Source organism: Ascaphus truei, chromosome 2, assembly GCF_040206685.1.
Source record: "Ascaphus truei isolate aAscTru1 chromosome 2, aAscTru1.hap1, whole genome shotgun sequence".
In the NCBI taxonomy this organism is placed as follows: Eukaryota; Metazoa; Chordata; class Amphibia; order Anura; family Ascaphidae; genus Ascaphus; species Ascaphus truei.
This window is the reverse complement of record NC_134484.1, coordinates 465,746,248-465,770,065: the sequence shown is the minus strand read 5'-3', so window position 1 is coordinate 465,770,065 and position 23,818 is coordinate 465,746,248. Positions and strand designations below refer to the sequence as shown.

Here is a 23,818-nt window from a genome sequence, read left to right as displayed (position 1 = left end):
TGGGGTTCCACAGTTATAGGGTTGCCAGGTGTCCTGTATTGAACTGGACTGTCCAGTATTTGGATACTCTATCCAGTAAAATATTAAAGGTAATACTGGGTGTGTATGTGTATATCGGTATTACCTCTCTGGGCGTGTATGTGTATACCGGTATTACCTCTCTGGGCGTGTATGTGTATACCGGGTATTATCTCTCTGGGCGTGTATGTGTATACCGGTATTACCTCTCTGGGTGTGTATGTGTATACCGGTATTACCTCTCTGGGCGTGTATGTGTATACCGGTATTACCTCTCTGGGCATGTATGTGTATACCGGTATTACCTCTCTGGGCGTGTATGTGTATACCGGGTATTATCTCTCTGGGCGTGTATGTGTATACCGGTATTACCTCTCTGGGTGTGTATGTGTATACCGGTATTACCTCTCTGGGCGTGTATGTGTATACCGGTATTACCTCTCTGGGTGTGTATGTGTATACCGGTATTACCTCTCTGGGCGTGTATGTGTATACCGGTATTACCTCTCTGGGCGTGTATGTGTATACCGGTATTACCTCTCTGGGCGTGTATGTGTATACCGGTATTACCTCTCTGGGTGTGTATGTGTATTCCGGTATTACCTCTCTGGGCGTGTATGTGTATACAGGTATTACCTCTCTGGGCGTGTATGTGTATACCGGTATTACCTCTCTGGGCGTGTATGTGTATACCGGTATTACCTCTCTGGGCGTGTATGTGTATACCGGTATTACCTCTCTGGGCGTGTGTATGTATACCGGTATTACCTCTCTGGGCGTGTGTGTGTATACCAGTATTACCTCTCTGGGCGAGTATGTGTATACCGGTATTACCTCCCTGGGCGTGTATGTGTATACCGGTATTACCTCTCTGGGCGTGTATGTGTATACCGGTATTACCTCTCTGGGCGTGTATGTGTATACCAGTATTACCTCTCTGGGCGTGTATGTGTATACCGGTATTACCTCACTGGGCGTGTGTGTGTATACCGGTATTACCTCTCTGGGCGTGTATGTGTATACCGGTGTTACCTCACTGGGTGTGTGTGTATACCGGTATTACCTCTCTGGGCGTGTGTGTGTATACCGGTATTAGCTCTCTGGGCGTGTATGTGTATACCGGTATTACCTCTCTGGGCGTGTATGTGTATACCGGTATTACCTCTCTGGGCGTGTATGTGTATACCGGTATTACCTCTCTGGGCGTGTATGTGTATACCGGTATTACCTCTCTGGGCGTGTATGTGTATACCGGTATTACCTCTCTGGGTGTGTATGTGTATTCCGGTATTACCTCTCTGGGCGTGTATGTGTATACAGGTATTACCTCTCTGGGCGTGTATGTGTATACCGGTATTACCTCTCTGGGCGTGAATGTGTATACCGGTATTACCTCTCTGGGCGTGTATGTGTATACCGGTATTACCTCTCTGGGCGTGTGTATGTATACCGGTATTACCTCTCTGGGCGTGTGTGTGTATACCAGTATTACCTCTCTGGGCGAGTATGTGTATACCGGTATTACCTCCCTGGGCGTGTATGTGTATACCGGTATTACCTCCCTGGGCGTGTATGTGTATACCGGTATTACCTCTCTGGGCGTGTATGTGTATACCGGTATTACCTCTCTGGGCGTGTATGTGTATACCAGTATTACCTCTCTGGGCGTGTATGTGTATACCGGTATTACCTCACTGGGCGTGTGTGTGTATACCGGTATTACCTCTCTGGGCGTGTATGTGTATACCGGTGTTACCTCACGGGGTGTGTGTGTATACCGGTATAACCTCACTGGGCGTGTGTGTGTATACCGGTATTACCTCTCTGGGCGTGTATGTGTATACCGGTATTACCTCCCTGGGCGTGTATGTGTATACCGGTATTACCTCTCTGGGCGTGTATGTGTATACCGGTATTACCTCTCTGGGCGTGTATGTGTATACCGGTATTACCTCTCTGGGCGTGTATGTGTATACCGGTATTACCTCTCTGGGCGTGTATGTGTATACCGGTATTACCTCTCTGAGCGTGTATGTGTATACCGGTATTACCTCTCTGGGCATGTGTGTGTATACCGGTATTACCTCTCTGGGCATGTGTGTGTATACCGGTATTACCTCTCTGAGCGTGTATGTGTATACCAGTATTACCTCTCTGGGCGTGTATGTGTATACCGGTATTACCTCTCTGGGCGTGTATGTGTATACCAGTATTACCTCTCTGGGCGTGTATGTGTATACCGGTATTACCTCACTGGGCGTGTGTGTGTTTACCGGTATTACCTCTCTGGGCGTGTATGTGTATACCGGTGTTACCTCACTGGGTGTGTGTGTATACCGGTATTACCTCTCTGGGCGTGTGTGTGTATACCGGTATTACCTCTCTGGGCGTGTATGTGTATACCGGTATTACCTCCCTGGGCGTGTATGTGTATACCGGTATTACCTCTCTGGGCGTGTATGTGTATACCGGTATTACCTCTCTGGGCGTGTATGTGTATACCGGTATTACCTCTCTGGGCGTGTATGTGTATACCGGTATTACCTCTCTGGGCATGTGTGTGTATACTGGTATTACCTCTCTGGGCATGTGTGTGTATACTGGTATTACCTCTCTGGGCATGTGTATGTATACCGGTATTACCTCTCTGGGCATGTGTGTGTATACTGGTATTACCTCTCTGGGCATGTGTGTGTATACTGGTATTAGCTCTCTGGACATAGTGACCTGACCGGCTTGGGGGGAGGGGGGTGCGGGATTTCCCCGAACAGGCAGAGAGCAGGGCTGTTAGTAGGGGGCTGGGCAGCTTTCTCCATCCTGATTGGCTGCATTACCCAGCAGCCAATAAGGAGGAGGTGTCAGGAGCCCTGGGGGTGGGGCTGTGCGAGTGTAACGCGTCGCACCTTTCATCATTGTGTCCAGATTTCTTTGGAGAAGCCATCTGGCAACCCGAGCAATAATACATTTTTAGGGGGTTCCATTAAGTCACCAACATGTGTAGGCCCTTACTGTAAACTATTGACAACTACTGAGAGTAACAGAAAGCTGAGAAGCATAGCAACTTTAATTATCATTGATAATATTTATTTCATATAAGTTAGGTCATGTCATCAACAGTACATGAATCGCATAAAAGTGGCCTTCTTCCCCAAATAAAACCTCAAGATCTACTGACTTAATGAATGCATACAGATACGGGCTCAGGGGTTGCTATTTCCTCTCCCAGAATGCCCAGCTTGTCTCACCCTCAGCTTATTCACTTTTGCCCATGACGTAGGTCCCTGCGACCGTCTCTTACCAGATGCAGGATTGCTGCCAGGATCCTGTAGACCGAGTCCACCTCCTCGCTGCTGAATCCGATCACTTTCATGGAATCCACCACTGCTTTGTAACTGGATTTGTCATTAATTACAAACTGCAAATGAAGAGAAAAAAATTCATGCATATAAGCACCCAGAACGAGTGGTCTAGTGCAGATGTCGCTACTTCGTGCATGTGAACCCACTCCTGTTGACCTTAGACTGGTCATATTATGTAAAACTGCTTCAGACAGGTCCCCGAAACCTGCCTGATCCCATACTCCCAAACAAAGCTTCCACTGCAGCCAGGGCTTCTGGGTAATAACATGCAAATGAGCGTTTTTGCTTTCTATCCACTTTAACCTGGATCCCTTAAAGCTTGATCTCACAGACAGCTGTTTCGACCCTTTGGGGTCTCATCAGAGTGAGGCTGAAATACTGACCATGCAATGGGAAGCTGGTCGTGGCTATATACCAGGTGCACATATACAGTAAGTTATAGTAAGTACGTTACAGTATACAGTACGTCACAGTGCGTAAACGTGTGACAGAAACCCCCCACCCTACAAAGTACAGCCGTGAGACAGGACACTTCGAAGCACCTTCACGTCTCAGACAGGTCCTTTAAAGCTGCAATTTCCCCATCTCGTTTCTTTTTACGCCCCTCTTTTTTTGTTTATAGGATGGGAACCAGTGCGCCCCCAGGAGTTGAACTGCGATATGTGTAGATATTTTAGATACACTGAGATACTTACCGGTGAAGTTACTGGGTTTGAATCTCCTTCCAAGGGAAAGAAATTGGCTACCAAATCTCAGGGCCAATAGGAAGCCACATCATCATCAATTTCCGCTTCCTATTGGTCGGCCATTTAAATACCCTTTAAAAACCAGGAAGTAATACTGGTAACTTCCTTGGCTCAGCTCTGGAGGACCCAAGTTCCAATCGAACAAAGTGTGGCTACTTGGGGTGCGGGGGCTGCTTTAAACCTGCATGACCCCAACTGTTGTTTAATGGGGGCGAAGTTTGAAACTTGGTATCGCCTGCTATGTATTAAATGCTTATTTCTGTATTTACTGACCACTCGATCCATGGCCTTGAATAGTTAAATGCCCCTTTGAGAGCTGATTTTGCGTCCTGCTTCCATATGTTATGCTGTGTTATTCTCATACAATTTAATTTAATGGGGGGGGAAAGACAGAAGACCATTCTTAGCTATCGTTTTGATATAAGTTTATTGCCTTGTAAAATACAAGCGAGAGCAGGCGCTAAATGTGTAGTATTAGTTATTATTGGTATAGATGACAACTATGTATTAGGAAATAGTGATGCTTTTGTGTTTTTAATACATACAAATACATTATGTCTTCCTTCTGTCATCGTCCCCGAAAAGTCAAAATATGAAGATACATGGCTAATTTCTCAATAAAAATGAGTAAAGAATAAATGCACGCAGTCTGACCCCATACTCTCACAGTATGTGTTCTGTAGCATTGCTGGACACGGTGCGGTGACGGCTTCACTCACTTTTTTTTACTCGCTGTTAGATATTCCTTTTGATTATTAAATTGTTATCGACCTTTGTGTGATTGGCAAAGACAGGTGCTACTTAAGATTTATTTCTGAGGATAACTAATGTACAGTAGATAATATTGCAAGGAGGTTATTGGAAGTAAAGAGGTGTGGCTAGCTCCAAAGATGGAGATTTTAAGATAGATGATATGACAGACAGCTGTCTTGGGCTACCTGTGAAGACCAATAAGTGACTTAGATTTACTACAAACAACTGTTGGTAAGAAATGATCTGTGATCTTAGTTTGTGCTCCTTATTTGAAAAGACACCAGTCATGCATTATGTCAGATAGATCAGGAAAGACACAGGTGATAACATATTTGGTCATAGTAATGAGGATAGGGTGCGGACTAGGGAATTTACTCTGTATTAGGCTGCGTCCATATAAGCACCGACAGCGCTCCTCCGCGCTGACGCTGAGGTTCGCCTGCTCAATCAGGACGGATTGTATGGACCTGCAGGCGAGCCAGCGTGCGCGATCGGGAGACGGAGCTCTGATGTCATGGGGCCAATAGCCCGCCAACGTCAATGTCACGTCTCCGACGTCATGACGCTTACTCGCTCCGATTGGGTGTTTCAGCCGACGGCGCGCTCAGATTCAATTTCCGATGTCGGCTGGAAATCCCTGCGCCTCAGCACGCCTGCGGACGCTCGCGGGAGCCCCCTCTCAAGACATCCTTATTGAGGATGACGGGGCTCAGCGCGGAGCGTCCGCACGGCTCTGCGCTGTCGGTCCTTCTCTGGACTCAGCCTAAGAAGACTAGAATATCAGATCAGAAGAAAACAGGATAACCCCAGAGGCGGGAAGAGGAATTCCACCTAGAGAGCTAAGAAGGAAGAACAAGAAGGAAGAACAAGATAACATATACAGCATCTTTGGAAAACAAATGGCATATTTGATGGGAACTACTTACTATATGCAAGTAATAATTCGTATAAATAAACGTGACATTGTGTGCTAAACCGCATGCGGAATTATTGTGTCCAGGTAAGATATACTGTATTGAAGACGATTTAACACTCGCCATCAATTATTTGTGTAATCCATCTCTGTGGATAGCTATCGTCTGCAGAACGGCGCTCAGGCTGGCAGCGTTGGGATAACGGCCTACTTCTCTGGCAACTGCAACCTCAAAGGGGTGATCTCGCCGCTGCATATTAGCTCATTCAGTTCTGTCATTCCTGTGCTACATTGTCAGCCTTCACGGCAGAACGGCAGAGTAACAGAATACAAGGCAGTTCCAAAACGTATCATACGCTCCAAGCATTGTGTATCTCCCAAATAACTCCCGCTCAGCATAGTGACAAGAGATCAGGACAGGCTTTTCTTTGGCTCGTCCTCTATAACGGGGGGGGGGGGGTACTCAACTCCAGTCCTCAAGAGCCCCCCCCCCCCCCCCTCCCCAACAGGTCAGGTTTTAAGGATATTCCAGCTTCAGCACAGGTGGCTCAATCAGTGGCTCAGTCGTACACCACCTGTGCTGAAGCTGAATATCCTTAAAATCTGACCTGTTGGAGGGGGGGGGGGGCGGGTGTCTTGAGGACTGGAGTTGCCACTAATTGAGCCACCGGTGCTGAAGCAGGGATATCCTTAAAACCTGACCTGTTGTGGGGTGTTGAGGACTGGAGTTGCCACTGATTGAGCCACCTGTGCTGAAGCAGGGATATCCTTAAAACCTGACCTGTTGGGGGTGGGGGGGATCTTTAGGACTGGAGTTGAGCCCCACTGCTCTATTATATCAAAGCTGATAGCAGACTATCAAATGGAAATGTTGAAACCAATCCTGGATCATTTTCACATTGCTCACCTGCAATTTGATGGCAAGCATATTAACCATTGAATACTCTGACGTTGGTCAACTGGCTCGCGGCTTACAATGGCCGATTTGGAAACCAAAACACACTGGGGGCCTTCTTCTAATTAAGCAGAAGGGTCCGGGACAGCTTGAGCATGTTCTCTATTTATTTATTTTTTGTAAATAGTAAATCATACATGTAAAATGCCTGGAATTGTTTGGAGAAGCTAAAGGTAGATAGAAACCCATCAATCTATCTCCCCCATTATCATTCTTAAATAAACGTAATAATAATAAATAATAATTATAATAATTTACTGTGGCTTCCGTTTACAATTGCCAACTGTATGGGGTAGAGCAAGAGTGACATCTGGTGGCCGCCATTTGAGCAGCAATGGTGCCGGCATTTTCCATAAAACAACATGGTCTCATTGATTTGTTCAGAAAACAAAGCTTCCCATAGGCCGGCCGGGGCTCATGTATTAGGAGGGGGTTCCACTTCCTGAGAACACCGTGTCCTCACGCGTTTAACATCAGTAAACTCGTGCCCCCCATTTAATAACGTGAGTACTGAGAAGCAGCGTAACACACAGTGACGCACTTGTGCTCACATCAATAGAAATCACGGTCTATTTAACTGGATGTTACCCTCTTCACACTATACTGAGTCGGTGCTACAGGCCACAGAAGGAGGCTTACTGGCCCCAAACCTGCATATTTACATTAACCCCTCGTGTGCCACTACCTACACCAGGGGAGCGCAATCTTTTTCCCCTGCGCCCCCCTGCCGGCTGTCCTCCTATCCTCACGCCCCCCTTGCTTACCTTGGTTCTGGCGTCCTGACATCACGTGACCCCGCTGCGTCATTTGACGCCGCGTTGCCATGGCGACGCGTCACCAGGAGCCGTCTGAACCAAGGTAAGGAGAAGTTTACAGAGGTCTTGCAGCTCCTGCGGCATTAATTTAAATGCCTCCGGGATGCGCACGGGGCCTCTGTAAACCGCACGCCCCCCCGCAGCAGCGAATCTTGCGCCCCCCACTTTGTGCACCGCTGAGCTACACGATGGCCCCTGAACCTCACAATGGCTTTTCTGACATGTAGGTATCATTTGATTTATAAAGCACCAACAATTTATCCAGCGCTTTAAGTAAATGCAACACAAGACAAAGGGAGCCCCTTCCCTGAAAATCAAAGGGGTATGTTGGGAGGCTTTACAGACACAATAGGAGTAAAAGTGCATTATTAAAAGTGCAGTCAGGGAGGTTAGGTGTATCTGGAGTTAGTAGCAGAGACGTAGATAATTTAATGAGATGCTTCTTTTACGAGGTGAATTCTCCGCTGGGCTTTGAATGGGGAAAGGGAAGGTGCTCGGTGAATACTGAGTGGGAGAGCGTCCCATCGGTATCGAGAGATTAGTGAGGAAGGTTTGGGATGGGAGAAGGCTGTAGAGGTAAAAGGGGCAGCGATGAGACAACATTGGGTTAAGTGTAAGAGATGAGTAGGGGTGTAACGAAAGATCAAATCGAAATATATGGAGGTGCAGAGGGGTGTAGAGTCTTAAAAGAAAGGAGGAGCCAGCAGAGGGAGGTCAGGAGGTCAGAAGCAGATATGTGTCTAGAAGACCAGGAGATGATTCAGGCAGCAGGGTTTTGAAAGGACTGTAAAGGAGAGAGGTGTGAGACAGGGAGGCCAGATACAAGAATGTTACAGGAATCAATGTTTTAGTGGTACATAGGAAGGGACGTATCTAAGCAATGTTGTGAAGGGGCCTAATACTGAGCCTTGAGGAACACCTACAGAGCATTGCATAGAGTTTGAGAAGGAGTTGGCATAATGGACACTGAAGGAACGGTTAGAGAGGTAAGAGGAAAACCAGGAGAGGGCAGTGCCACGGATGCCAAGAGGGTGAAGAATGTCATGGGGAAGAGGGTGGTCTACAGCATTGTAAGCTGAGTAGAGGTCAAGATGAATCAGAATGGAGAAGTGTCCTTGAGACCTGGCAATATGAAGGTCATTAGCTACGTTGTGAGTGTGGTTTCTGTTTAGTATGCTCTGCGGTACCTGGTTACAAGGTGTCAAGTAGATTATGGGAGTTGAGAAAGTGAAGTAAACGTTAATTCAAAAATGTGTTCCAGAAGTTTAGAAGCAAAAGGCAAGAGGGAGACAGGGTGATAATTAGAAGGTGGTGGTAGAGTCTAGTGTGTTATTCTTAAGAATGGGTCGACCAGGCTTTTTAAAAAAAAGATATTGAAAAGTACCAGAACAAAGAGGTGAGTTAACGATGTTAATGAGGATGGGGACTATGGTAGAAGCGAGAGGTTTCTGGAGATGGGAGGGAATGGGGTTGAGGCTGCATGTGGTGGAGGTTGAGGAGAGCAGCAGAAGAGATACAACTTCCTCTGTAACTGGAGAGAAGGAATCAAAGGCAAATGGAGGAGGGTAAGGAAGCAGGGGTGTGGAAGTGACATATGGGGTTTCTTTGTGAATAGCTTCCCCATTGCACTTAAAATAAGTCGGCAAAGTCTTGGGGTGTAATGGAAGGAGAATGATGTGGCAGGAGAGAAGAGTGTAAGGAATCGGGGAGCGCATCCCATGCGGCGCACTCCCTCTTTACCTGACGTCTCGCGCAACCCTGCTGTCCTTACATCAGGAGATTTGTGGACGTCGCGGAGTCTGGCTCCACCCCCTGCTTGCGGCGCGCATCAGCATCGCTCGGCGCGCACACGTGACGCGTGTGCACCGCCCCCCAGCTGCGCGTCAACTACCTTCATTACGCCCACCTGTCTCCTGCATCTCTCCTCCTATTCGTGCTTCCGCTGAGACTGCACCTCCGCTCTGCCCCCTCTCTCATTGGTCATGCTCCCTTATATATGCTCAGCTGTGCCACTTGCACTTTGGCTGAGCATAGTTCTAGTTAGCTATGTTCTCCCACTTCCTGGTTCCTTGTCCTGCCTTGCCTTGTCTCAGTTACCTTGTTTCAGATTGATTTCCTGTGTACCGACCCGGCTTTACTCTTGGACTCCACACTTCTGGCTTACTGACCCCGGCTTACCTCTGACCTTCCGCATATCTCCAATCCTGACCACGGTTTATGGACCTCTACGCTTCTACTAGCTCCAACCCCTGACCACGGCTAAACTGACCATTCTACCGGCTCTTAACTCAGACCTCAGCAACTACCCAGACCATTCTACTCTCTCCAACCCTGACCCAGCTGCCCGACCATCCGCACTCCAGACGTGCCTCTGTGGCTGTGGGTGGCATTTATACCCATTCCCACCTCAGTACCGGGGTCCCGCCTTGTTTGTGGTGAGCACAGCATTACAAAGAGGTAGCGTGGGTTGAATTTTGCCTGTTTATATAAGAGGTGAAATAACTCTGTTTGACAAGAAAAAGAGCAGAGTTAATGCAGGAAAATATATATGTAGTGAAGGAAATCAGCCTGAGAGTGTGACTTCCTCCAGAGGCATTCAGCGGTGTCTGCGTGTTTAGCCCGTGGTGAGGGTAGTGTCATGTGTGTCAGCGTACAGGGGGAGCATACTGGTCAAGTGAGGAGGCAAGGACTGTGTTGTAAGTTGGGACAAGGTTGTTTTGGTCTGTGGAGGGTGGTAGTAACGAAAGCTTAGATTCTAGGCTGAATTCCAAGGACTGAAGGCCAATGGAACACACTTCCTTGTGGGTGCTGGAAGTAGTCCATTAGTGGAGACCAAGGGAGAAAATGAGAGAGAGGAGGCGGGATGCCCGGAATGAGAGAGGTCATCAATGTGGTAATTAAAGTCCCCTAAGAGCAGAGTGGGTGCGTCACAAGAGAGGGAAAAGGATAACCAGGATTCAAAGTCAGAAAGGAAATTGGAGTGAGGATGTAGAATTAGGTGGCCTGTATATGACAGCAATATGCTGTTCAAAGGACGAGGTGTGTGGGAGAGAAGGAAAGGTGCCATAGGACAGAGATGCCGCCCGGGCACATTCCAAGTGAGCCAGGTTTCAGTTAGTGCAAAGAGGTGAAGATAGCAAGAGAAGAACAGGTTATGTACAACTAGTACTAGTCCAGGGAATGTCATGTGAATTTTGCTCATTACCTAGGGGGAGATCGCGTTCTCCACTCTCAATGGAAGCTGGTTGTGACCACGTGATCCCAACCCCAACCCATCACTAAAGCTTAGCACCGTTTGCGGATCCATGCCTTAGTACTTTGCCATTGGGAAAATAAAAACAGTACTCACGTTGTTGTTGGCGCCCTCCCTGGTGTAGGTGTATAATGGAGGGTCCCTGCGGAGGTGAAGGGAGCTCAGAAGCACATCTGGGGCTCCTAGAAGAAGCTGTTAGGAGGAGAAGACTTTACTGGATGTTTCCAGGCCTGGTTATTTAAGGTATATGACATGTATCCATAGATTGAGGTACGTGCCCCTCAATGCCAGGGGCACCATTAATACCCGTGGTTCTACAACTCTCTACTTGAGGGACATAGGCCTTACCCAGTTTTAGGAATAACCAACGCTGTATCATCCCCACTGGCGACAACGGAGTTTGCTTTTCATTAAAATGTAAGGTATGCTCCCCTATATATATGTTATGGTTGAACATTCTGAGACCTCTTTATTGGGAAGACAGATTTAAGAGAAGATTCGAGATAATTATTATTTATTTATTTTTAGCCTGCATTTGAAAATCTTATTGTGGGGCTTCCCGGGAGACTCTTCCCACGACGTTCTCCTGCAGCCTGTGGTTTCAAAGCTGATCTGATCCAGGTCCCGTCTTCTTTACAATATATGTTTTATGCACGTATAGATGCATTGATAAACAGAACGGAGTGAGAACATTTGTACTTCAAATGATTATTAACTAAGTGGTTCCTGATCAGTAAAAGTCTGAAAACACCTGCTCTAGTAGCTTCCAGTTTGAGAGAAATATTGATTTAAAGACACGTTTTGTGGGGCCTCCTTAAATGGCCTCAATTACGATTTTTGAAAAATCTCCTCCCCTAACTGATCCAAGAGCCACACTCTATAATTTCTCCAACAACTGCTCCAATAGCCACCCGACTAACTGTTTCTACTATATAACCGCTCTCTATACCCTCTAATTGTACCTATACCACTCCCTATGACACCTCCTATAAAACTCCTCCCCTAACTGCTCCCTATAATTTCTCCCCTAGCTGCTCCCTATAACTCCTCCCCACAACTCTGCCCCTATAACTGCTCTCCCCCAACCAATTGCTCCTATAATGTTCCATTCAACCGTAACCTATAGGGGAGTCCACCTTACATTTTAATTAAAAACACACCCCTGATAAATTGCAGGTCCTAATTTATAACAAGGTGAAATGTTCCGTGAAACCTACTTCTTCTGCGGTAATAAGTTGACCTGACTTATGAGTGCACCTTCACTTCTGCAAATCCATTGTGTCATAGCATAACTGCTAGATTTGATATCATCATTATGAACTTTTGACCTACTGTATCCTATATCTTTTTTTCGGAAAGCATAAAAATGGCTTTATTTCTAATAAGAAATATTTGTGTTGTTTTTTTCTAAACGACTTATGACCCCCCCCTTACAAAACGCTGTTACCTCTTGGGGGGGGGGGGTTTATTTTTTTTATACTAGGTGGGAAGCAGTGGGTCTCCATAGCTGAACCACTACTAATGTCATGATAATTACTGCCAATAAAACACAGAGCAAGGCAAACGATTTATACCCGGGGCGTTGGGAACTGGCAAACTCACGAAAGGAAGTTAGAAAAAGATTGTAAAAACCATTCAAAGATTTTGTTTACCATGGAAACATTACATTTAATAAAAGATTTCAAAATGCTTAAACTTATATATATATTTTTTAAGGTGTCAATACTATCCACATAAACATTTCAATCTTTAGTGCACTGCTGGTGCAAAGGGACTGACCCTTTAAATGCACATTACACTTTTTGTCAATGGGAATGTAATAAAGCAAAGACAAATGATATTTGTTCATTTTAACTGCGAGTTACTTTCCCACGGTTTTCAAATAAAAAAACGTTTTGTTTTCATTTGAAGCATTCCCGCCTTTCATTGGTGTTCTCTACGCATTGCAAACTGTTTATCAGTGTATAATATGTTTTGGGCAAACTCCCCTGACCATCTTAAAGGGGATCCCCTGCCTAAAACATTTTACCATTTACTCACCTGGTAGAACGAGTGGAAGTTCCTCTCTCCGTGGTGTTGCTTGAGGACTCTTGACTGTTAAAAAAAAAAGACAAGAAAGAAAAGGAATCAGTCAATACTTTCTAAATTAGAATTGAGATAATCCCACGGCCCCTATAATTTCTGTGAATGGAACCACCAGAAATGAAGCTCCTTGATTGGTTGTTGCCATGGTTATTACACTCGCCTGTCAGAACAGCCCTTGGAATGTTCCATTCACCCTCAATTTATGGGGGAGTTTATATTATAGTTTAATGTCAACACTAATTTAGTCTTTCAGTAAAATTCAGGTTGAGGTTTTGATTTGTACAAAGGAATTAGAGATAGCAGAATAAGCAGTTATAGGCTTCTGTTGATGTATCACTTCATTATCAGCTATTCTCCTTCCATTGCTACAGACAATATTATATTTAATAAACTCACATTCGATGTTTTCTATTACTTTTTTCCCCTTGTGTAAATGTAAGAATTTGGGGTTTATTTATAAAAACATAAATTATTAATAACTCATAATTTACTGTATAATGTACACTATGCCAAAGAAAGATGATCTGCTACTCATATTACGCCCCTCCCACTTCCCATCCCTCCCCTCCTCGTTTTTTCTGTGGCCTACTCCTCGTCCCCTCTCCTCTCTCTGTTAATTGTTTTGAAAACTGTACAATAAAACGTATTTAACGGGGGGGCGGGAATGGCAGTTTGGTAATAGATTGCGAATCGGTAGTGGCGAGATAATGTGATTTGCTGCTGAGAGATGTGTTCAAAATGCCTCTTTGACCTCCCCGTTCAATATGAGGAGAAGCGGGTGCTGCACTGTTAATGATTCCCTACGTTCTATTAAAGTGAACGGAAATACCTACAATGGTGATTTACCACCAATTATCACTTTACTGATTAGAAGACAGGACCCCAAGCAGGAATAATCTTGATGGGGGTGGGGTGGTTTTCACCTCACCCATTTGCTCCACAAACTATGTATTTTTCTTTCCTTATGTCTTCATGTAAAATGAATGTCCAGATAAGAAATAGTTTTTGGGGTGTTATTCCATGTCTCCCACAGTGACAATAACCTCCTCGTGATATCCAAGCTGACAAGCTTCAGAGGCCTAACTGAGTAGCTATTGGGGACTTCGAGAGAGACCTTCTTTATTAATACAATCATTTCAATCTTCTAGAATAAAAAGGGGCCCCGGGACCTTGTTGGAGTATGTTGTGTAGTTTGTGTCCTAAGATTTCTTCAAAGTGCAGGTCTCCTCTAAGACAGAGACTCAAAGCAGAGCTCTACTCACAAGTTCATAATGAAAGTCTCCTTTAATGTGACAGCCAAGAACAGTGGAAAGACAATGTTCCAGGTCCCATATGGACCTCTCATCACCTGATTGGTTGCACAAGCAGCTTTCTCCTCGCCTGAGGCTGTTTCCCCGTACTTTCGGAATTAGTAGTTTGTGTCCTATCAATATTAGGGACACATTGATGCACCCGTTTATGGCTTGGCCTTCCATTAGCCCCAGACCTCACATGCCTTCTGTTTGTCTATCTCACCTTCTCCAGTAGGTAGTTGTGGATGTGTCCTCCAGTCGGGTCACCCTTAAAGTCAAAGTTGATGTCCATGTACTTGCCGAAGCGGCTGGAGTTGTCGTTGCGGTTGGTCTTGGCGTTGCCGAAGGCTTCCAGGACGCAGTTGGATTTCAGCAGCACGTTCTTCACCCTGGAGAAGACGCCCAAAGGTTATACGTGGGGCAGCTAGCCAACAATGACTTGTCTCTCTCACCAACAGATGTCATGATATTACTCCCCCCAGATACTGTAACACAACGTATTCCAGAATAACTCCGACTATCACAGAGCTTGCATAGGATTCAATGAGAGTGTCACAATATCTCAGCATAATGCACCAGAGGGAACAATGTAGCCTCTCATTGTAATTAGTGAGAACACTATTAAACCTAATTGGTAACAACATGCAATTAAGTTATGGTGGTTAAAACAGTGAAAGAAATATTATAACAGCTGGAAAAAGCTCCAGGGAATCGATGTAAAAAAATGGACAGAAAGCTAAAAGTGGCACACTTACTGGGTGCTGATTTGCATGTCACTACCCAGAATCCTTGTCTGCAGCTTAACCACTGTATGAGGGTGGGATGAATGAAGCAGGTTTGGGGAACTGTGGGAAAACATGCAGATATACTCACGAACGCTGTATCTTTACTGGTGCAAATTGTAGGATGTTTTATTACAAAAGATAAGATCTGGGTTATGTACTTATGTCATTTCTCCGTGGCCGTGTGTGCTGTATATTGCCGGAGAATAAAGTTATACGGTATCCTGTTAAAGCTACAAGGAAACAGAATTGAACCCTTTATTGCCAGGCCACTCTAGCAGTGACGGAAATCACATACCAATTTCCATGTAATGTACCTTAATAACTGGAACGCGATTAAGTCTCATACTGGGACTTGTAGAGAAATGTACTGTACTAAACTCATCACTAATGCACTACGCCTGTGAAGCCACCTTCCCATCTCCTGGAAAAATTCAAGTGAATAGAGCAGTGGTTTCCAACCTTTTTTTGGTTAAGGAACCCTATGTGAAATTCTGAGGGACCCCAACCCTCTCTAATAGCGTGTCTGAGATCAGATGCATTGTAAGGAACCTCAACCCTCTCTAATAGCGCGTCTGAGATCAGATGCATTGTAAGGAACCCCAACCCTCTCTAATAGCGTGTCTGAGATCAGATGCATTGTAAGGAACCTCAACCCTCTCTAATAGCGCGTCTGAGATCAGATGCATTGTAAGGAACCCCAACCCTCTCTAATAGCGCGTCTGAGATCACAAGCATTGTAAGGAACCCCAACCCTCTCTAATAGCGCGTCTGAGATCAGATGCATTGTAAGGAACCCCAACCCTCTCTAATAGCACGCCTGTGATCAGATGCATTGTAAGGAACCTCAACCCTCTCTAATAGCGCGTCTGAGATCAGATGCATTGTAAGGAACCCCAACCCTCTCTAATAGCGCGTCAGTGATCAGATGCATTGTAAGGAACCCCAACCCTCTCTAATAGCACGCCTGTGATCAGATGCATTGTAAGGAACCCCAACCCTCTCTAATAGCGCGTCTGAGATCAGATGCATTGTAAGGAACCCCAACCCTCTCTAATAGCGCGTCAGTGATCAGATGCATTGTAAGGAACCCCAACCCTCTCTAATAGCGCGTCTGAGATCAGATGCATTGTAAGGAACCCCAACCCTCTCTAATAGCACGTCAGTGATCAGATGCATTGTAAGGAACCCCAACCCTCTCTAATAGCGCGTCTGAGATCAGATGCATTGTAAGGAACCCCAACCCTCTCTAATAGCGCCTCTGAGATCAGATGCATTGCACATTCTTTTGTGTTTGATCCAATTTTCAAATTACCAGAAATTGCAGGGAACCCTTTAGGGGTGCCCAGGGAACCCTGGTTGAAAAACACTGAAATAGAGCTTAAATCTTCATGAGCAAGGGGTAAACAGCTTCATAGCATGTTAAATAAATGCCTAAATGCGCACTGTTTAGTAAGTCTGATTCTTAGTGTTTTATTTGGCCATGAGAAACGCCATTTAATGGAACGTCTGCAGATCACATTGTACTTATTTAGCCAGAGAGAAATTCACAGGGGGAAGCTTAAAACTTTCCGCTAAAGGAAACGTTCCCTCCTTAGGAGTGTGCATGTAATATATATACCGATGTGTGAGGCATTACGACCCCAGTAAATACAAAGTAACACACAAAAAACGTGTGCATTATGTCCTTCGCTGTGGTTTTCAATGTTTAATAACGTGCCACTCATCTCGCTAACGTGTTGCAATAACGGCTGCCACGTACGTGAGTGTGTACAACTCATTCCAAAAGTTCATGTTATCTGCGGGTGGGAAACTGCATTTGTTCCGACACCTCCGTAAGGCTCTCCGGCTTGGAAGCGCCTTCATCTTGGATGGACAGAGAAAGTAAGTGTACCTCTTTTCCCGTGCTAAATGTTGGAGGGTTAAAAGGTGGTGTGGAGAAGTCGGAGAACTTGGACAACTGGGTCACACGCTGGGAAGTCTATGTAGGTGCCAACGCTGGATGTCTTAATGGGACCCTGTTGTCATATTGCTGTGGTCTACTGCAGGGGTGCTCAACGCCAGTCCTCAAGACCTCCCAACAGGTTAGGTATTAAGGATATCCCAGCTTCAGCCACTATTTGAGCCACCTGTGCTGAAGCTGGGATATCCTTAAAACCTAACCTGTTGAGGGGTCTTGAGGCCTGGAATTGAGTCCCACTGGTCTACAACACGCAGCATTGTGTAACTAAATGGATTATCAGCAGTTCCTTGGCATGATGAGGACTAGCCCTGACGTCAGGACCGCACCAGGACTTACCTTTCCACCTCCGCTCGCTGGGTGGGGTTGGTTATTGCTGCGATGTATTGCATGATGTATTTACTGGCTTCAGTTTTCCCAGCACCACTTTCACCTTAACGAAAAGAAACAAAATAGTATAATCAGCTGCGTATTACAACTGAGCTCTCAACCTCAGGGGGAGTATGATTACTTATGTACCGATGTAGTAAGATTTACTGCCACCATGAGAGTGATGAAAAGTGCTGACGAATGCGCCCCCCCCCCCATCCCCCGGGCCACCAGGGCAGTAATGCTTGCTGCCCCGAAGAGATAATGCAGTGGGGGTCCCTGCTTCTAAATTGTACAACCCGCAATGTTAATCCTCTTGGGCCTGCCAGCAGTCTGAAAGAGCTGCGCAGAGAGAGCAGAAATAAGCGGTCCCTCTCTCTGTCTCCCCGCCCAGCTCTCATAGCAGAGAGAGCAGAGAGAAGTGGTCCCTCTCTCTGTGTGTCCCCGCACAGCTCTCATAGCAGAGAGAAGCGGTCTCTCTCTCTCTGTGTCTCCCCGCACAGCTCTTACAGCAGAGAGAACAGGGAGAAGCGGTCTCTCTCTCTCTGTGTCTTCCCGCACAGCTCTTACAGCAGAGAGAACAGGGAGAAGCGGCCTCTCTCTCTGTGTCTCCCCGCGCAGCTCTTACAGCAGAGAGAGCAGGGAGAAGCAGTCTCTCTCTCTGTCTCCCCGCACAGCTCTCATAGCAGAGAGAGCAGAGAGAAGTGGTCCCTCTCTCTGTGTGTTCCCGCACAGCTCTCATAGCAGAGAGAAGCGGTCTCTCTCTCTCTGTGTCTCCCCGCACAGCTCTTACAGCAGAGAGAGCAGGGAGAAGCAGTTTCTCTCTCTGTCTCCCCGCGCAGCTCTCATAGCAGAGAGATCAGAGAAGAAGTCTCTCTTTCTGTCTCCCCGCACAGCTCTTACAGCAGAGAGAGCAGAGAGAAGCAGTCTCTCTCTCTGTCTCCCCGCGCAGCTGTCATAGCAGAGAGAGCAGAGAGAAGCGGTCCCTCTCTCTGTGTGTCCCCACACAGCTCTCAAAGCAGAGAGAAGCGGTCTCTGTCTCTCTGTGTCTCCCCACGCAGCTCTCATAGTAGAGAGAGCAGAGAGAAGCAGTCTCTTTCTGTCTCCCTGCACAGCTCTCACAGCAGAGAGAGCAGAGAGAAGCGGTCTCTCTCTCTCTGTCTCCCCGCGCAGCTCTCATAGCATTGAGAGCAGAGAGAACTGGGCTCTCTCTCTCTCTGTCTCCCCGTGCAGCTCTCATAGCAGAGAGAGCAGAGAGAACTGGTCTCTCTCTCTGTGTCTCCCCGTGCAGCTCTCATAGCAGAGAGAAGCGGTCTCTCTCTCTCTGTCTCCCCGCGCAGCTCTCATAGCAGAGAGAAGCGGCCTCTCTCTCTGTGTGTCTCCCCATGCAGCTCTCATAGCAGATCTCACCATTTGTATTATTATTTTTAGTACACAGTATTGATGCCGGGGGTCTCCGGTGCTGAACCCCATTACACCACCTATATATAGGCATATTCCAATCCAAAATGTGAACTAAACACACCAGGCCATATTTACCAATGGGTGCTATTCCATAAAACCCCATCTGGTGCTTGAAGTCACCTTATGGCACATAATTATGGGCCATCATATGAAAGAACGACCATTTCTACTTCCCTAATTTCATTCCAAAAAAGCTCAAAATCTGCTGACGTATAACCAATGTATGTTGTACGGATGGTTGCTGTATCAGTGATGCTCTACGGTTGCTATTTCCACACCCAGAATCCTCTGCCCCTCACTGTTTGTTGGTTTCTCCCGTTCCAAGTGAAGGCGTTAAAGCTTCATTGGATCCTTTCTGTCACGTTGTTCTATCCCTTGATAGAACAGAAGAGGAACTTCTTCTCTTCCCTTTCAGTCACAATCACATGATGACATCCACTCCTATGTCATAAGGGTCACCACGCACACCGGCCGTTGTGACTGCCACTGGGCACCCTAAACATTATCACAATGGGTCATACTTACTAAGCATTCTTCTGCGACACAATCCTTTATAGAACTAGAAGGCACCGTATAGCCAACTCAAGTCAATAAGCTTTAAGTTGTAAGACTTTTGTTTCTCTTATTTATAACTACAATCCGTAAATATAAATTATTACTGTAATATTATTTATATTAGCCATACTGTGAAAATAATGTTTTGGTGACCTGTACAATGAAACATGTGTCAAATACAGTACATTTTTGGTTGATACACAATGTAATAAAAATGGAGGGGGATATTAACTATTTTAATCAATTTGGTACTTCAGAGGTTAATGTGGCTACAAGTTTTTGTCTTAAAAATACAAAGAGATATTTTTATGACAGGTCAAGAGCCTTCCTGTGTTTGACCTACACATATGGCTTAATTGGGGGGCTAACACTGATGGCCCACTAAAAGGGAAATATGTATAGGTTAGAAGGCTGGAGACGATAGCCAGATCCTGGGCTGTCAGCCACAAAGAAAAGTGTAACATTCTTGAAATATCCCCCAGCATCCCAGAGAGAGGTGGCAAACAGGTCACCAGTTAGTTGGATGACTTTATTCAAACTGAGGATATCATGTGATGACATCTATTCTGAAGGATAATGTTTAGATATTTGTACTCGTTGCAAAGAGACAGATACAATAAGGACAAGCACTCCATGTTTGGGAGGTTTATATCAGTATGCCCAGCACTGTCCATTTCTGCACGACCAAAAAAATGGGCCGAAGAGGAACGGGCCCCAGCAGTCCGAACCGGAATTCTTCACTGGCTTATCGGGCGGCATCTCCACCTGCATACTCCTGTCAAAATGGCTCCGCAACGCCTAATGACGTTGCGTTGCCATGACAACAGGATGGCATGGCACCATGCAGTGGGGGGGGGGAGATGGGGAGGGGCTGCAGGGCTTCAAGTTCCCTTTATTATGAATGTAGTTCCTCAAAGTGGACCCCCCAAAAAAACATAATTGTAATTGACTTTTCCTGGGTTTTTTTGTAAAGATTCAATCACCCTAAAAGTAACAATTTTACCAGTTTGTGTCCTGTGAAAAATACGTTTATATTTCCTACAGGTCCCCTGAAATCCATGCTTATCAGATACATTGAGAAATAGCCACGTGGCCCTAACTAGCCCGTGAAGTGAGTGGCTGTGAGCCAGAAAAAATCACTGGGCTTTTTTTTTTTTTATCCAAATCTGAAACCTATGAGAATTTTTAGATTATTTATTAAAGTGAGATTTGGGAGCGGATTGATTTCGTCTGGCTGCTCCCTTTGTGTGATGTCATGGTGTGATGTCACTGTGTGATGTCAGTGTGTGATGTCACGGTGTGATGTCACGGTGTGATGTCACTGTGTGATGTCACTGTGTGATGTCACGGTGTGATGTCACTGTGTGATGAGTACGGGCCACAGTTCCTCCCTTTTCACCTCCCCATACCTTTACTGGTAATCTGATAAGGACGGGGTGGGATAAGGCGAAAGTAAACATTTTCCCTACTCAGAGCCCACTAAGAACTTGTAACTAATTTCCAACCAGATTAAAGCCTCCCAAACCTCTGCTATTAGCACGGTTACATTTATTTAAGGAAGCCAGTTACATGTTTGTTTTCTGTGCGACCACGTGGGATTTCCCCTTTAGGAACTTGATTTGGGTTGTAAGGCAATAACAGGCTCCCGCTACAATCATTGGGTACACTGCCAGGGCGGGAGCAGCCCGGATACACGTACCTGATATCACAATGCAGGTGTCCTTGGCTCTGCGCTTCATAGCTTTGTATGCTGCGTCTGCGATGGCGTAGAGGTGCGGGGGCCGCTCGTACAGCTCCCTCCCCCGGTAATGCTCAATCATTTCCTTCCCGTACAGGTCCATGGTTCTGTACGGGTTCACCGAGACCACCACTTCCCCGATGTATGTGTAAATCCGTCCGCGCTCGAACCTGCGGTGGGGACGGCAGACATGGTTGGCTCTCTGCGAGTACTGGTAACCCTCGCACAAGGTTTCCCCCAAACCCCGCTCCGGGCATGTCAATGCTTTGCTCAGTGGCTTTATGATGTCACAAGGGCGGACGGGTTTTTGCAGGGGTGGCCAACCCCAAAAGCTCAAACATCATAAGAACCAATAGCCCAAGGATGGCTAACTCCAGTCCTCATGGGCCTCCAACAGGTCCGGTTTTCAGGATATCCCTGCTTCAGCACCGGTGGCTCAGTTGATATGTTTAAAACAAGGCCTTTTGGAGGCCCTTGAGGACTGGAGTCAGCCATCCTTGGGCTATTGGTTCTTATGATGTTTGGGCTTTTTATTTTGCTTGCGTCTGAGATCTGTGGACATGATCAGAACAGAATTCTTCACATCAGGGAGAGGGGGCCTCTATATACCATATTATTGATTGTTTTTTGTTTTTTTTAAATTTACCTTTATTTATTAAATATTTTACCAGGACTAAAAAATTACATTGAGAGTTACCTTTTTTAGTTAAACAGACATTTAAAAAGTTTGGGTGGGTAAAACAAAAGTGACAAAAAACCTCTACCGTACAGGGTGCAGTAAATATAAATACCCCCTTGTGGGGCATTTGCATGTCTCAGATGTTACCGTTCTAAAACAGGTTTAAAATGCAAAACAGCTGAAGTCTTGAAGGAAGCCGAGATGAGGGATCTGGTTCTGAGGTCAGCAGGTCCACGGCACCAAACCCGGTTCTGAACCTAACATTTTGGAGATTGGAAGCTCTTAATATGTCTACATAGTAGAACCCCGAGTGAGAACCCTCTATAAAGTAAAACTCCCTGGGGTCCCACCACCCAGGCTGACGCTGGGAGCCCCTCCTCGCCTGCGTGCTGCGTTCAGAACCGGTGTGACACTCGGAGGACGCACTTCCACGTGCACTGGGTGTTCACGCAGCACCCGTTCAATATACCGTTTTTGGGTTCATACACAATCAATACAGAGACGCAGTTCTCAACCTTTATTTCCTTCTGAGCCCCCGAAAAAAACACTTTCTGTACCCACACTTTTTATCATCAGTGTATCAATATGTTTATGGTAACTACATAGAGGCATACCCCGCATTAACGTACGCAATGGGTCCAGAGCAGGTATGTAAAGTGAAAATGTACTTAAAGTGAAGCACTACCTTTTTCCCACTTATCGATGCTTCGGTACAGGTAGGGAGCCGGTATTGCTGTTCGGGACGTGCTGACAGGCGCATGCGCGAGCTGCCGTTTGCCTATTGGGTGAGGGGAATCAGCGTGTCACTACTACGGCGATCTGTAGGGCAAAATAAGTGTCCGTACTTGCGAAGTGAGTGTACGGACACAGGGGTATGGGGCTATTGAAAATGTCCTTACTCGTGAGTGTGCTTAAAGTGAGTGTCCTTAAACCGGGGTATGCCTGTAGATAGTCACAACAATGTTCTATCTGCATCCACTTTCCTCCATAGCTTATGTTCGTGGGTGCAGTATAACTAGGCGGGCTTATTTGTGGCCTGGGAGTAAGTGCAGCTACCGGTTCGGCCCCTGGAAGGCCAGACTAAATATGACCATAACCCTGTTGCTGCCAGAGAGGCCAGCTATACATTATAAATTAATGGCGGCGAGACGGTTACAGGACTCATTTGTGTTGCTGAAACAAAAACATGCCATGTGGTGATATATGCTATTATTCACAGAATCAATGCACAGGGTTAAACATCCTATGGCAACAGCCGCTCCTTCAGGGATGGCAAAGGCTGCCAAGGATTGGCTGACAACTGGAACGTATAGAAAAAGCCCTGACAGCTCACCGGGTGATAGCAAAAATAAAAAAGGTTTATTAAACTACATGACTAAAAACAAAAACATACTGGGGACAAAACAAAGGGGTTCTCCCACGCGTTTCACACTTACAGCGCTTTCTGTAAGCGTGAAACGCGTGGGAGGAGAACCCCTTTGTTTTGTCCCCAGTATGTTTTTGTTTTTGGTCATGTAGTTTAATAAACCTTTTTTTATTTTTGCTATCACCCGGTGAGCTGTCAGTGCTTTTTCTACGCGTTCCAGTTGTCAGCCAATCCTCAGCAGCTTTCCTATATTTTGCCTCTTGATAGGACGATAAGCAGCAGTGCAGGACTGGATACTCGGGACGTTTGCTAATCGTTTGCCGGAAGACGGTGCATCATAGGGAACAGTTCCACACAGCACCGTGACCACAGAAGGACGGACAAAGGACTTCAACTTCGAGCGGGTCCCCAAGCCAGTAGTCCATACAGAGCTAACGGGCTCATCCCGTCTTTACCCTGTGAAGGTCTTTATCTTCCACATCAGCACACTAGCTGTTCCATAAAGACACTGTGTATTCCTGCATTCCAGCGCTGCTGAAAACAGCTCCACTACTTACAGCTACAATTGCTGAACTTTAATTAGTTCCAATATACTGGGTTACCTTTGTGAGCTACGAGTGGCTATATTTTTGTTTGTAAGTGTATCACAAAGATGTCTAAATAGCACAGGGCACATTATGGCTTGAAACCCACTGTTGGTGCACTGTAACATTTGT

The 23,818-nt window shown here is 46.0% G+C and overlaps 1 protein-coding gene across 9 annotated transcripts in view; it reads right to left on the bottom strand.

Annotated features, from left to right (window-relative positions):
- MYO1G (myosin IG) overlaps positions 1–23,818 on the bottom strand; it is a 351,169-nt gene that overhangs the window by 289,232 nt on the left and 38,119 nt on the right. For 8 of the 9 annotated variants that reach the window (XM_075588141.1, XM_075588142.1, XM_075588138.1 and 5 more), the window contains exons 2-8: positions 21,019–21,227; positions 17,271–17,364; positions 14,945–15,034; positions 14,413–14,578; positions 12,853–12,906; positions 10,909–11,004; positions 3,317–3,433 (exon numbers count right to left, since the gene is read on the bottom strand). In XM_075588141.1, the coding sequence (XP_075444256.1) occupies positions 3,317–3,433; positions 10,909–11,004; positions 12,853–12,906; positions 14,413–14,578; positions 14,945–15,034; positions 17,271–17,364; positions 21,019–21,160 (759 nt within the window). In that variant the 5' untranslated portion in view covers positions 21,161–21,227. The remainder of the gene's footprint in view (positions 1–3,316; positions 3,434–10,908; positions 11,005–12,852; positions 12,907–14,412; positions 14,579–14,944; positions 15,035–17,270; positions 17,365–21,018; positions 21,228–23,818) is intronic. The other variant, XM_075588136.1, reaches the window with a different exon arrangement.